The sequence below is a fragment of the Diadema antillarum genome, unplaced genomic scaffold, assembly GCF_040938485.1.
Source record: "Diadema antillarum isolate AM-2024a unplaced genomic scaffold, OU_Dant_1.0 scf00000113, whole genome shotgun sequence".
Lineage (NCBI taxonomy): Eukaryota > Metazoa > Echinodermata > Echinoidea > Diadematoida > Diadematidae > Diadema > Diadema antillarum.
In genome coordinates, this window is record NW_027271002.1 from 1,341,334 (window position 1) to 1,355,948 (window position 14,615).

At 38.8% G+C, this 14,615-nt stretch overlaps 1 protein-coding gene across 1 annotated transcript; it reads left to right on the forward strand.

Moving 5' to 3' along the window:
• The first annotated feature begins 236 nt into the window (after positions 1–236).
• On the forward strand, positions 237–14,198 carry LOC139719691 (bile acid-CoA:amino acid N-acyltransferase-like). Its single transcript, XM_071631089.1, has 8 exons — positions 237–538; positions 4,604–4,882; positions 6,317–6,495; positions 7,740–7,948; positions 9,297–9,411; positions 10,594–10,674; positions 12,081–12,234; positions 14,058–14,198. Exons 1-8 carry the CDS (start codon positions 238–240, stop codon positions 14,195–14,197), a joined length of 1,458 nt encoding a protein of 485 aa, XP_071487190.1. The 5' UTR covers position 237; the 3' UTR covers position 14,198.
• The last annotated feature ends 417 nt before the right edge of the window (positions 14,199–14,615 follow it).

Genomic DNA, 14,615 nt, shown 5'->3' on the forward strand with positions numbered 1-14,615 from the left:
AACCATGACCTCCCTTTAATATTCCCTGTAGACTTCATACTTGCAACACCTGTTCCTGCAGTTCAGCAGACATAAAACTGTGTCCTAGTAGTTTTGAGTTGCTGTGCCATAACTGAAAGGTCATCTCAGATGTATGTGCTCAGATGCATGGAATTGTGTGATAAATCCTCACATGAAAAGTAGAAACTATTTAGCTTTTCACATGATTTGACTCCTATGGATTTAGGGTGGGGCATGATGAGCATCGCAAGACTTAGGATTCTCTTGCGTCAGGTACCATCGCTTCAGGCCGGTGTTTCCGTCATGTCAAGGCGTGAGACTGCTTCATCCAGCGTCACCAAGGAATGTACGGATACTGGTCCCGTTCTCAGCATCACGCCGGAGTCGGGCCTCGCAGATGAGTTGATGGACATCAGGTGCTTGGGCTTGCAGCCGGGACAGCTGGTCACGCTAACCGCAAAGGTGCGCACAGAAAACGGGAAATACGAGTATCAGGCGAGTGGCCAGTACAGGGCTGCAGATGATGGTACCGTGAAAGGTATGTCCTCTTCTCTAATGTGATGTAAAATTAGAAAGTTTCGCATGATGCATGAAACTTTCGTGAATTTCACGAGGAACCAAAATTCGTGAAAGTAAAATGCATGCGAACATTTTTGTCTACAGAATGTATTTAAATACCAGTGCTATGCTGTACAGCACACCATCATGGTCTGCAGTCCGTGAAAGTTTCTTGCTGCAAAAAGGCTGTTCTCCCTGATCCAATTCGCGAATGTTTCTGGTTTTGTACCCCATTACAAAATATGATCCAATCATCTTTTTTCAATTGTTACATGTGCAGTAAAATACATTGCCTAATTTCAAAATCTGTATTTTCTATGGTACATTCATACCAAACATTCAAGTTATTTTGTTTTGAAGCTGTTATTTTATTAAAAGCAGCTTTGTTATCAGGAAACTTTGATCTGTAGTGAGATATGGCTTACGCAGCAATAGTACAAAATGTATGTTTGCCTTGCAGTTGAACACTTGTGTTTGAGTTCAGCTGAGGTGTACAGTGTTGTTTATTGTGTGTTATTATGCCATCTCTTCCAGTGTTTACATTATAGAACGATAAAACACCCTGTCCTTTGAGTGGGATATGAAATGAATACAAAAGGTTCAAAGTGTGTAGGTTACACTTTTTATGTCACCCTTTGTGTGGTAGAAGACTTTGGATAATGTGTAGAGTGGTGTGGGATTTTCTGCACATATGGATTCCGTCCCCCGAGATCTTAGCCATCGGTGGTGCGATCGCGGTGAAATTTTGCATGCGTGAGACCCAAGTCATAATTTACAAGATTGTGTCATAAGACTTTTTGAAACAATTTCTAATTCTAATTAATTAATTATGCAAATTAAGCTCAAGATCATATTTTAGCCTAATAAAAAGCATTGAGAGTTTAATTTTTGATCTGTATCTGTTTTAGCCTATTCAACAATGTTACATCACAGAAACTTCCAAAACTCATTTCAGGTCTTATGTATTTTTTGATATTTTCAGAATTTCTTATGTATTTCCCTGTTTTTCAACTTTCGTTTTTTTATTTGTTTTTTCATTTGAAATTGTCACTGACAACTTTTCTACCATAATTAGCACTTGAGTAATCAATGAAAGTGAATAGCTGTAAAAATAATCAAGTTTTTATGACTTTCATGACAGAGCACTGTTTTCCATAGGAAATGTACACAAAATCACAAAATTGTGCCCAGTTTGGGGCGACATTCCATTACAAAAATGGGCGTGGCTTGGCAAAAGTATGCGCGGACGTTGCAAATTTGGTCTCAAAAGTTGCGCGTGACTTGAACAAACAAAGTCAAGAAGCCTCGCGACGAGGCCTTCTCGCGTTACAGAATTGTAGCGCAAAACGTTGGGGGGGGGGGCGGATTCGCCCCCCCACCCCACCCCCCTGGCCCTTTTAGGGTTAAGGGAATATGTACTTTTCATGAGAAATTACATTTTGTGGAAGTTTCTTTGTTTATAAGATATTTTCTTTGTTACGTTGTTTTTCATTTTAACCGTAACTAGGCCGGGCTATTTAGGTAGATGATAGAGCCGGGGGGGCTCCCAGACCCCCCCTCCAGATCTCGGCCGTCTACTGCGCGATCGCGACGAAAATTGGCACACACATTGCCTATGATGTAATCTAAAGTACCATGAAGTTAATTTTTTCAAAAATTATCATTTACACTAAATTATGCTAATTTATGCATAATGATGCATGAAATCAAACAATTTGGTATAAAGCTCAAAACAGGCACATTTTTTGTGTAAATATTCTTTTTAGTGTCCTTAGCAAATGTAAGAGAAAAAAATTGCACAATCATAAAAAATTTCCTCAATATTTTATTGTTTTTTGAATTTCTTATGTACTTCCTTGTTTTTTCGACTTTATGTTTTTCATTGTTTTTTCGATGAAATTTGTCAGCGACATTGTTCCGAACAAGAAAATATGTTATTAATTGATTTTAATCAATAAAACCCCCAAATAATCATGCTTTTATGAAATTTGCCTGTAAACACAGTTTGCATTGAAATTGTACACGAATTTACATTTTCGAGCAATTTTTGGCCTGACATGCACGTGCATATCTATGCGCAACTTCGGAACCCGTGCCCAGACATCGCAAATTTGGTGTCAACGGACTGTTCGACTTTCTTCAAACTTTCACAGATCGTCTAATGTGTTCTAATATTGCTGCATTTGTTTTTTCTGCACATATTTTGGATTTTCATTCCCCTGTACTAAAGAATGTTTCTGATTGGCAAGCTTTGCACAGTTGCAAGTTAAGTAGACATGGTATTTTAAAGTTTCTTAGAAAACACTGAAACCCCAAGCTTAGTTTTTACCAAAATCATTATTTTCAAGCCTAATGGAAAATCAAGACAGGTGACCTTAATTTGGTCATTTACAAACTTATGTGATGCTGATTGAGTCACAAGTAAATTTGTAATATCAGCATATCACATCATGAAGCATACAGATGTAAACGTTATGTGACCCTGCACCATAAAACCAACAAAAAGTCGCCAGGCATGGATTTTCAGTTAAGGGCGGATTCTGAAAGAGCAGACTTTAAGCTTTAATATAATTTATAACTCAATTCAAATGGACTCCCCTAACGTACCTACTCAATACTGGAAAGAAAGCAAACACTCTGGAAAAGTGTGAATTGAGAAAAGAGTCTCTGAAGTTCACGGTCTATTCAAGTGCTTAATCTTTACCAAGCCATGCAAGCTGTGCCATGAAAGGGACAAACCACAGGATGTAAACCACCAGAGCAGCAACAATGAAGGAATTATCAGATTAAGCTGAAATTCAGCATGTTCTATTAACACATTCTGCTCATGATTAACACTAACTTTCAAAGCAGTAGCGTCATCTTTTCAAAAGTTATAAGACTTGAAAGTGAAGAGTGTGCACAGGATTTCAAGACATGAAAAGCAGCCTGTAAGAAAAACCTGATCATCCTACTCTTCCCCCCAAAAGGGTTGTAGAAAAATGGCAAAAAAAAAAAACACTTTTCCATTCATGTTATGATATCAAACTGAAGAATAATGTAGAAGGAAAGCTCTTTCAGAAAATATGAAAAACTCAGGATTGACTTGGTTGAAAAATGTCACCTTTTTGAGACCTCACTTTAAATCAAGGGGTGGGACTTTTTGTTTGTTTTGTGGTGCACGGTCAAATATCAAATGAGTGAATCCATCAAGCAAGTGAAATGAACCAGATCAGTCTGGTAAACATGAACATGTATTAAAACCATTTAATCGTCATTGAAGACACAGAATGTACGTACATTGTATGTAACCTGATGTGAGAACCATTGCGAGATGGGAGCGAGAACGTAGCACATGCTTTCAACGTTTCAAGCCATGGTAGATTTGAGTAAAACTCGATCATTGTTAATTAGGTTGGTTCAAATACTTTTATTCATTCAGATCATATCATCGCAAGGATACATAATTTACATTTCATATGCAATACAATCTAAACAGAGATCTGATGAGGACATGCTCCTGACCCTGAAATAAATCAACTTGAACTTGACCCTAACCCAAATTCTATCCCTAACCCTTACCCTTACCTTTTTATAATTTTTACACTAATCCTATCAGTAGCTGGTATTTAGCAGGGGGGGGGGGGGGGGGGGGTAATTGTCCTCATACAGTTGTTCGCATGAGTTGATATTTAATGTCCTTTCTAGAAAACCTTTATCATTTTTGTCTGTTTTCCTTTGGAGAATGGACATGCATGATATCACAATTATAGATTTCCATACAGTTACAATAACGTGATAATTTATGAAGTGTACATCGTATATGAATTACATATGTACCAACATAAATTGCACAAGTAATATGAAAACGTGATATTCCATTACAGTGCAATAATCTATTCTATCATGTCATTGTAATTTTGTGGAAAAAAAATGGATATTATATTGCATCCCAAGAAGGGCAAACATGGGACACCAACAAATTGCCAAGGCATTTGGACAATCAGGACTGTGAAATGGAGGATTTCTGGTTAGTATTGTGTGTTGTTTGTCGCTTGCTGTCCAGTTCAAACAGACCCATCACTGGGGGGCAGCTACCAGGGCGTGGAACCCATGGGTCTCCTCTGGAGCCAACAGCCAGTCCCGGAGGTGGCACACAAGCATCCTCGGCTGGTCAAGTTCGATGTGACCAGACCGTTTACATATACTTTTGAGCTCCATGATGGACAAGGAGGCGTCCTAGCGTCCAAGGTGGTGGAGAGGACGTATGTAGCAGACTATGTTGAAAGAATTCCTGTTTCGACTGGCGAGGCAGAAGGCGTACTATTCCTACCAGAGAAGAGAGGTATGTCCATATTGATAGATACTACTGTATCAGCTGTTATTTTCGCAAGGGTTCAATTTTCGTGAATTTCGCAAATCACAGTTGGATCGCGAATTCAACAATGCGAAAATGTCTTCATGCGCCCTGTTAAAAGTGCATTAACATAAGCGTCGGCGTCGATTCGCGAAAACATCTCGTGAAAATGTCTATGGCCTCATCATTCGCGAAAATATCTGTACACGAAAATAACAGCGTATACAGTAACATATTACATACATGTTACTTTCAATTGAAACATGGCTAGAAAATGCTCCTGTAACAAGCCAGCTGTTAGCAGGGTCTTGAATATAAACTCACTATGCCATGGCAGCTATTGAAAAGCTAATGATGAACATCCTATAATGATTGCTTGAGAGCCTCCACATGACTAGGCATTTATTTTGCCTGACATGTAACGTTCCATATGACCGGTCATACGGTAAGTAAAGTGTAATGACTTTTCAATAGCAGTCACTCAGTAAATTGTGCGACTGTTTGATATGTTAGGCTGACATGTGATTTTTTTTTTTTAGGTATAGAGTTTGTGAATGCATTTTAAACACCAGATGGTATTCGTTCAAAGCAAACCAGAGTATTTGAGTGGAAAGTGAGAAAAAGGAAAGGCGGGTATTCTCTGTGCTGAAACTAAGTTCCAAGTGACATATTATTGATATGCACATGGGATTGCCTTCTGATGTACAATACATACCAGCAGAAAATTGAGCAAATTTTAAGGGGCCCTGATGCTTGCCACTTTATAAAGTACAATATGAGAGGGATACATTTAAGTCAATGTTTACAGTATTTACTTTCAGGATTGATATCCCTATAATATGGATAATATATGAATAATTGTGGATCTTGTAGATTACTTCTTTTTGATGTACTTTGCAGAAAAAACTTATGAATCACAGCAATCCCAAACAGGACTTTTCCAAGCAAAATTATGTTTTTACAAAGTGAAAGTTCTGACAGTGTCCGGATTTCATGTCTGAACATACATTGTACACACAGTCGCAATAGTAAATTCTGTCTCTTGTTGCTCTTTTTTTTTGTTCTTTCTTTTTTTAATCATTGCTTCCGAAATACAGAAACTGTGATGACATGATATATATCGTTTCCTTTGTTATTTTGCATTGAAATAATGATTGGAATTCAATGATGATAAATTATCCATTGGTGATTCGACATCAGAGAAATGAGCAGATACAGTGTAAAAAGCACTTTCTGCACATTTACACTGTTGAAGATCAGAATTAACTTTCCATGACATGAACATTGCCTGAAGCATTATACATAAGTGTCAGGTATGATGCAGGGTTTCTAGCAAACCAATCTACACTGTGTTTATATTAGATGCACTCCTTTTCCACTCGGTCTGATTTTTTTTTTTGTCCCATTTTGCCACTCTCGAAGAGGGATCAGATCCTTTGCCTTTTGTCGTGGACATGAGGGGACTCCTGACGCGACTGGTCGTGGACCGCGCAGCACTTCTCGCTTCACATGGCTTTGCGGTTTTTGCCTTTGACTATTTCCTGCCACGCCGCCTCAAGACAAAGGAGGAAAATGTGTACATGGACAGCCAAGCATTCCTGGTGAGTTTCTAGCTTCTTGTTAAAGATCACACATTTCCATGGCATTGTACTTCACCTAGATATTGTGCATCATCAATCAGCTGATTGTCCAAACATTTTTCCCTCTTCTTCTTTAAAGACTTGGTGGTGTTGGAATCCCCATGGAGGTGGAAGGCTGGCTTAGCTTGGATAAATTTGAGAATCCCTGTAGTAAATTGTAGACAGCTTTATCTCTGATATCTGTGTATTAAAGTATATATGCATAGCAGATCAAATCTCAACTGCAGTACTAGTTGGCCATTACCCAGGGCTGCACACTAACCCATTTTTTCTACTGGTCCAACCTGTCTGTCGGACCAGTAGGTACCCAGTTTTTCCATGCTTTATTGGTCCATTCCTGAAAAAGTTACTGGTCCGACAATGATTTTTACCGGTCAGCGACCATGCGACCAGTGTGTGTGTGCAGTGTTGCATTACCAATGTGTGTATGTTTCGAAGCACATACTCGGTGACGGGTGCTATTCATGGTTTCTGAATGTACGTACCTCGATGGGAAGTAAATGATTTGGGCAACCACATATCATGATAATTGATATCATCTATCAGGTCTTTAAAACCCAAGGTGTGATTTTCAATGTACTTTATAGAAAGATTCATTCTCAGGGGCAAGTTGGGGCAGAGAGCCCCAATTGGGGCCAGGGAGCAGTACCAGTGGTACATAAGTGTCCAAATTTATTTCAACTGCTATCTTGTATTCATTTAGATTTGAGGCTACGATGTATGCCTGTGGAATGGCCAAGTGATGATTTTTTTTCCCTCTCTTTTGCACATCAATCCATCCTTTGGATAAACCTGATATTGAATATGTTTCCAGGTCACCAGCTGTTGCGTGGTCAGAAAAGCCTAGTACAAAATACTAAATGTTCTTTTTCAAATTTCTTGGATAATTACCTACCTTTACAAAAGAGAAGGGGAAAGCATAGACTTTGAATGCTATAAACTTGTTTTCATATGCAGTGTGCCAAGATAGATGTGGGCATTTCTGTCTTGCTTTGTTTAGAGAATGAGTAGGGATTGTAGGGTTAGGGGCAAGTTCATGCCATTTTGGACTTCAGAATTTTCTGATAGTATGTTTAATAGTCATGCCATGATTTTGGACAGCATCAATGCAATGTCAAGACATAGCGCTCTTCACCCATGTCTCTTCTTTCTCTCTCTTTCTCTCTCTTTTGCTCTCTCTTCTCTATCTCTCGACCTCCCTCCAGGATGTAATCAAATTTGCCCAAGAGCATCCCAGGTTGGATGCAGAGCGGATTGGCATAACGAGCTCCTGCTACGGGGGATCCATGATGCTCCACTCCGTCACACGCCTCCAGCTGCCGGTCCGGTGCATGGTGGCCGCGGGGTTCTCCACGCTGCTGTCGGTCCAGGTGGGCTGGAAGAACCTTGATGGAAGCCTCATAGACCCCATAGGGTAAGGAAGATCCCGAGTCTCCACTCTCGTCTTTCATGGATATTTTCGTGATCTGCGGTCAAACCTGTCTGTAGCAGCCACCCAGTGGAGACAAAGAAATGATCATTATATACAGGTGGACGTGATAGACAGGGCCTTTAACTCTTTATGTGCCATGGTGTAAACCACCTGTGTGTGACATTATTCTGAGACTGCAACGTAGTCGTTCTTTGGGGAAAACATTCTGTTTTTCAAGTCTGTGTAACTTTTCCAGATTTTTGTTACCCTGGACGTGTAGTGAGTGAAGTTGTAGAGAAAATGCCAAGCTTTGCTGTGATGAAAATTGTATGGCAAATGTACATTGTATATGATTATTTTTCTTTCAAATGACCATAACTACGTTATTTTAGAGGCATGGCTTTTGCACACAAAACAGTGACGGAAAATTGGAATTTACTTGCAAATCCAGTAGGGAACACCCTTTAATATTCAATCACCTCATGAAATGCACAGAACATGTTGCATGAATGGAATTGCAAGAAACGCTTTCATTGTACTGTGGTATTTGGCGATTTTCCAATTGGTTTGTTCAGGTTTGTGTGCTATGTGCATGCGAACTTGGCATGCCATCAACTGAGTCAGGTGTGCGAACGTAGCACATAAAGAGTGAACATGATATTTCATTTGGGAGGAATGATTTTTAATGGCGTTGTATGGCAGGTAGTCACTGCAGATTGGTGTCCACTAGGATAGGTCTGACTGTACACGTACATATTATGTGTATATTACGTGTGTATAATATGTGAATATATTTTTATGTGTATGTGAACTTATATATTCCAGACATGTTTCGATGAGTTAAGGCTGATTGCTTTTATATGAAAGCAAGATTCTCAGTCTAAAAATTATATATGACTCACAAAAACTGGATGTTCTTTATTCGCCAAAGAGAGTAAGAAAACTAAACATTCGAGACTTTCCCTTGAGAGGCTTTGAATGTGTCTATTCATAATATGTACAGAGACACCATTTATTGTGTGTTGGACAAATATGGTTACTGCCCCGCTACTTTCATACATCAAACTTGAGCACCCACCTTAGAAAAAAAAACAAAAAAAAACCAGAAAACCAACAACAACCTGGGTATGCCCAATTATTACACTACTGTAAAAGAGGATATTTTTTCGGCTTGGCCTGGTAAGATTGCCAAAATATATTCACATGATTTTATTCTCACGCTATTTCTGGTTGTGTGAAGTGCGCAAAAATTTCAACACAGCAAAATTTCCACTTTTACAGTATGACATTTTTTTTTTTTTTTGCGTATGCGTCTCTTACCTCCTTGCTCTTGATCTGCTATTGTTCGCAGACCGATGTCAACGATGGTCTCAAGATGGAAAGACAAGAACGACAAGTGGTGGCTCACTTTCAATAATCACTCCTTCTCTGACTCGATTGAGGGTTACACTAAAGCCCTGCCAATTGTGAGTATGTGTACGAGGTAGTACAATATTGTATTTGTGTGCGTTAAGCATGAGATTATCGTCTTTGTTCTTCAATAAAGTACAGTACCTAGGCGTCTAACAGGTGTCTTCTCACTTGCTTTTCGCTCTGTAAACAAACTTTGTGATAAAAAGAAATACAGACTGAGAGGGGGAGATGATTAAAGATAGTATCATACTGAGTTACGTGTTGTTACTTATTCTGAAACCAGAGATTTTCGCATGCATTTTTCAATTTTATGACTTTTGTGTGAGGCAGTTAAGGAGTCTTGGAATTAAAATGCTGAAGTGCTTGTCTACACTGTTATGTATTCAATGTTGATGGCAATTAGCAAAAATTTCGTGCAGCGATAAAGGTCACTGGCTCCAGTTCGTGAAAATTTCATACCATGAAAATTTTTTGATCTATAGTTTTGTACAAGATCTGTTTCTGTCATATCGCTCAATCTGCATCTTTCATGTGCTTTTTTTTTTCTCCTGAATTCAAACATGTTTTACCAGAGAGAGACACTTGAAATTATACAAGGATGTAAGAACTAAGTTTATCTTGATTTTTTCTCACTTGTTTTAATGCTATTAGTGTCCCCAATTGGTCTCTCCGTGATCAGTTTGTAGATTATTGTTTTGGATTTACTTACGTTTTCTTACAACACGGACTTTCGATCTCATGCATGATTATTTGTCATTCTGTTTGCAGTCTGTTTCACTGTACAATTTTAAATGGTAATATTTTATGAAGTTAATGCAATTTAGCATGTGGACCCTGATATGTATGTATTCAGCTTAAATAACTATAATCACTTCTAAAATAATTGTAAAAGATATGTCAGAGCTAGGTCATTTTTGTATTCAGCTATTGTTCCTTGCTGTCCGTCATCTGTAATGTGGCTTAATACGTGATTCGAAAACTTCTTACATTTTCATCTGAAACTTGGCAGATAGAAGCATTCCTAGGGTGTTGGGATCCTCATTTGTTGAAATGGGCATGGGGATGGGGGAGCAACGAACAAGGTAACATAATATTTTACCCTGATATGATACAGATATTACACACCCCCAATATGACAAAACATAATGTTACTAAATTATGGAAATTTATATTTATTCACAAATGAAAATGACAATACTTATTAGAAAATGATAAATCTTTTCTCACTCCTTCAGGTGGAGAATATAAATTGTCCACTCCTGGCGTTCCGTCATGAAGATGACAAGCACATACCTTCTATACCTATGACAACTGAAGTAAGTATTCTACTGTCTATCTTGTAATAAAAGCAGCAGTGTATAGTGCTGCCATGTCTCCACTTAATATTACAAAAGCATCATTGGATCCAAACTCTTCCAACAAAATTTCTTTGAGAATTCAAAGGAAGTTCAAATTTTCATTACATTTGTATTTGGTGATTTGTTAACTTCCATTAGATATTGTCACAAAAGTATTTCTATAAGAGGCATCACTTTTGTGTGTGTGTGAGTGTGTGTCAACCTGGTTTGTCCAAAAAAAAAAAAACTTCTCTATTTATTATCAGCTGAACTTTTCTTGTTATTGGTAGCAGTCTTACCAAAAAATAAAGAATAGAAAAATGATAAGAAGAAGCTATCTTCTCTGTTTCAGCCATGCGCTCTCCATTTTTGCTCAAACAAAATTGCACGGGTGACAGCCACAGCGTGCGATGGAACTTTTAACTAAATGTCATGTGATGGGCAATCGACCAATCGAAAAGCTACATTCATTCTAGCTGTTGTATGATATTTTATGTATACAGTTGAACCTCTCTTATCCGGCCTCCCTTTATCCGGATCTCTCTATTATACGGACGCAATCTCGCCGTGATTTTTAAAAAAAAAAAATGATAATTACGGGAGGAAAGGGGGATTCCCAACTCCTTGAGAACTCCTATACAAACACACATGAATTACATATTACTTCCAACATGATTAACATACATTACATCAAATTTCCTTTCAAATTGCTTACCTTCAGACATTTTAACACCCCCAAACATCCCCAAATCATCGCAAGAATATGGACAGATTATGCACTCGAGTCCTCTCATATCGCAATGCCACATATAGGTCCATACACAGCCATCGACATGACTAGATAAACATGCATTGTTTCGAGTCATTGGCTGAGCAACGAATGATATTGAACACTCAAAAATTGTTCACACATAGTACATACACAAAGAGAGAGAGGGAGACCATCTAACAATGGCGACCTACAGTCGACTTTGCCGAGCCGTGATGATTGAAGTTTCGTCGACTCGTACTGTTTATTTTCAAGATCTACTTGATACATTTCTTAATCATTATTTAGGTAAATCATCCCAAGAATTTATAAAAGAAAATGATTTCATTCTTGCAAACACGAACCTCTATTTTGGGGTCTGTTACTGAGTGTAACAATGAAAAGGTTGCAGTATACACATTACTACATGTGGTACTACAATGGGCTACATCAGTACATGTGTATGTGTATGTACATGTATATATAAAGCATTGAGTCTCCCGTATCCGGCCAAATCCCTTATCCGGATGAGCACCGGTCCCGACTTGTCCGCATACGAGAGGTTCAACTGTATTTTTACAAGTGTGCAGTTGCCTTCTCATGATGTGATATTCTGTAAATTGTCACTTGTTTTTAGCTTGTGAAGCAGATGAAGGAGGCGGGCAAGGGTCATCTGGTGGAGTTGCAATCCCTGCCAGGGACTGGTCACTTCCTGGAGTGTCCATACCAAGCAATCAACACCGTGTCCAGCCTCTACGACCCGGGTCAAATCACCACTGGCCAGATGACGAGTGAGTCAATGTGGGATTAGGGAGCAGCATTGTTTAGTATCCATTCCTGTCGATCATTATTTTTGTCCCCATTTCTTCCTCTGTTTATGTTTATGCCTATGCATCAAAACCTGGTCAGAGTGACTATACTTTGAAAAGCTTCATTTACACTCTACTAATAATGACATGGCATATATGGGCCCGAATTTACAAAGGTGGTACAATCTTGTCCATGATTTAAACCATGGACAAAAACCATGGGGTGCCAAGTGTCGCATGGAATATTTCGTTACGAAATCAGTCATTTTGTTACAAAATAATCATTTCGTCGACAAAATGACTGATTTCATAAGATTGTACCACCTTCGTGAATTCAAGCCAAAGAGTTGTAACTTTGTTGTACCATATGTCCCCCCCCCCCCACAAAAAAAAAAAAAAATAAAAATAAAAATAGTGAATCAATCCAAATACAGTTTCAGGGAATGAAACAGAAACTTATTGTCCCCGCCGAACGAGTTCGAGCAGGGGACTATGAAACGGGCTCCGTACGTGTGTGTGTCTGTGCGTCCGTCCGTCCGTCCGTCCGTCCGTCCGTCCGTCCGTGCGTCCGTCCGTGTGTGCGTCCGTGTGTGATCAAAATGTTCAATTTGCTACTTCTCTGTCATTTATGAGCCAATTTTGATTCTGTTTGCTTTATATGATAGCACTACGTGGGAGCTTTAAAACTTCTACACACAATTTCAGTTGTGACCTTTGACCTTGACCTTTGACCTATATTGTACATTTGCTACAAAATGCTACTCCTTCGCCATTTCTAACCCGATTTCGATTCCGTTTGCTTTAAGTGATGGCACTAGGTGAGGGCTTCAAAACTTCTACACAGAATTTTGACCTTTGACTTCTTTGACCTTTGACCTTGATTTTTGACCTATATTGTACATTTTGCTACAAAATGCTACTCCTTCGCCATTTCTAACCCGATTTCGATTTCGTTTGCTTTATATGATGGCACTAGTTGAGGGCTTCAAAACTTCTACACAGAATTTTGACCTTTGACTTCTTTGACCTTTGACCTTGATTTTTGACCTATATTCTGCATTTTGCTACAAAATGCTACTCCTTCGCCATTTCTAACCCGATTTCGATTCTGTTTGCTTTATGTGATAGCACTAGGTGAGGGCTTCAAAACTTCTACACAGAATTTTGACCTTTGTCTTCTTTGACCTTTGACCTTGATTTTTGACCTATATTGTACATTGGCTACAAAATGCTACTCCTTCGCCATTTCTAACCCAATTTTGATTCCATTTGCTTTATGTGATGGCACTAGGTGAGGGCTTCAAAACTTCTACACAGAATTTTGACCTTTGACTTCTTTGACCTTTGACCTTGATTTTTTACCTATATTGCACATTTTGTTACAAAATGCTACTTCCGGCGGGGACATATATTACGCACCGCGTAATTTCTACTTTTCCTTGTTGCACATGTTGTACAGAAAATCCCATCTGATTTGCTTCAGTAGTCCAGGAGAAATGAGGATCTTTGTAGAGCATGTCAGGAATCCCTTCCCTCGAAGTTTTGTCCACTGTGTTCACATATTAATATGCATGCAGTTCCAAGAGCATCCAAGTGCTGAACTTGGAAGAAACAGACCCATGACATGCTTTACAACGATCCACATTTCTCTGTGGCCACGTAACCAGATTGAATGCAGTTTTTTGCAAAATATAGGTAAGATGTTATATTTTTAGGCCCTGAAGTACATGTAACATTCAGACAGTTTAATCATATTGAAAGTTATCAATGCAGAAATCCAATTGTAATTTTTTTTTTCCTTGCAGTGTACTACACAGACTACGGTGGCGAGGACATCCAGCAAGTCGCCAAAGACCAGGAGTTTGCTTGGAGGAAGATCATCAACTTCTTCAGGAAGCACCTGAAAGTGGAAAAAATGTACCGCAACGACTGGATATCAGACTAAGGAAATATTCGTCTTTGCAAAGTTCTCCATTCAGAAGTGTCTTCCGTGGGCATGCCACATTCTGTTGCGGCGTACGTTATAATTATGCTGTTGAAGGAAGCATGTGCCGATGTACAAATAGTGGTTAGAGGGGAACCTCATTATGATGAGGGCCTAAAAATACACAACACTGCTTCGTTATCAGGTTTCACATGAGGGCCTATTAAAAATAACTACATTGCCTCATTATCAGGTTTTGCACCATACAAGTTGTATGTCACTGTGGGTACAAAATCAATCAAATATATGGAATTGGAATATGTTTAATTAAAAAAAAAAAAGAATTCATTTTGTTTGTAAGAGGGCTTTGATATTTAGACTTCTTTATAGTGAACTTAAACTTTTTATGCCTCCACCACAAAGTGGTGCCGGAGGCATT

Bases quoted from the DNA above. Each gene is read 5' to 3' on its own strand.
- LOC139719691 (XM_071631089.1), top strand. From the start codon at position 238: ATGAGCATCGCAAGACTTAGGATTCTCTTGCGTCAGGTACCATCGCTT. The intron at 4,883-6,316 runs GTATGTCCATAT...CCACTCTCGAAG, and splicing joins ATTCCTACCAGAGAAGAGAG to AGGGATCAGATCCTTTGCCT. The intron at 10,675-12,080 runs GTAAGTATTCTA...ACTTGTTTTTAG, and splicing joins CTATACCTATGACAACTGAA to CTTGTGAAGCAGATGAAGGA.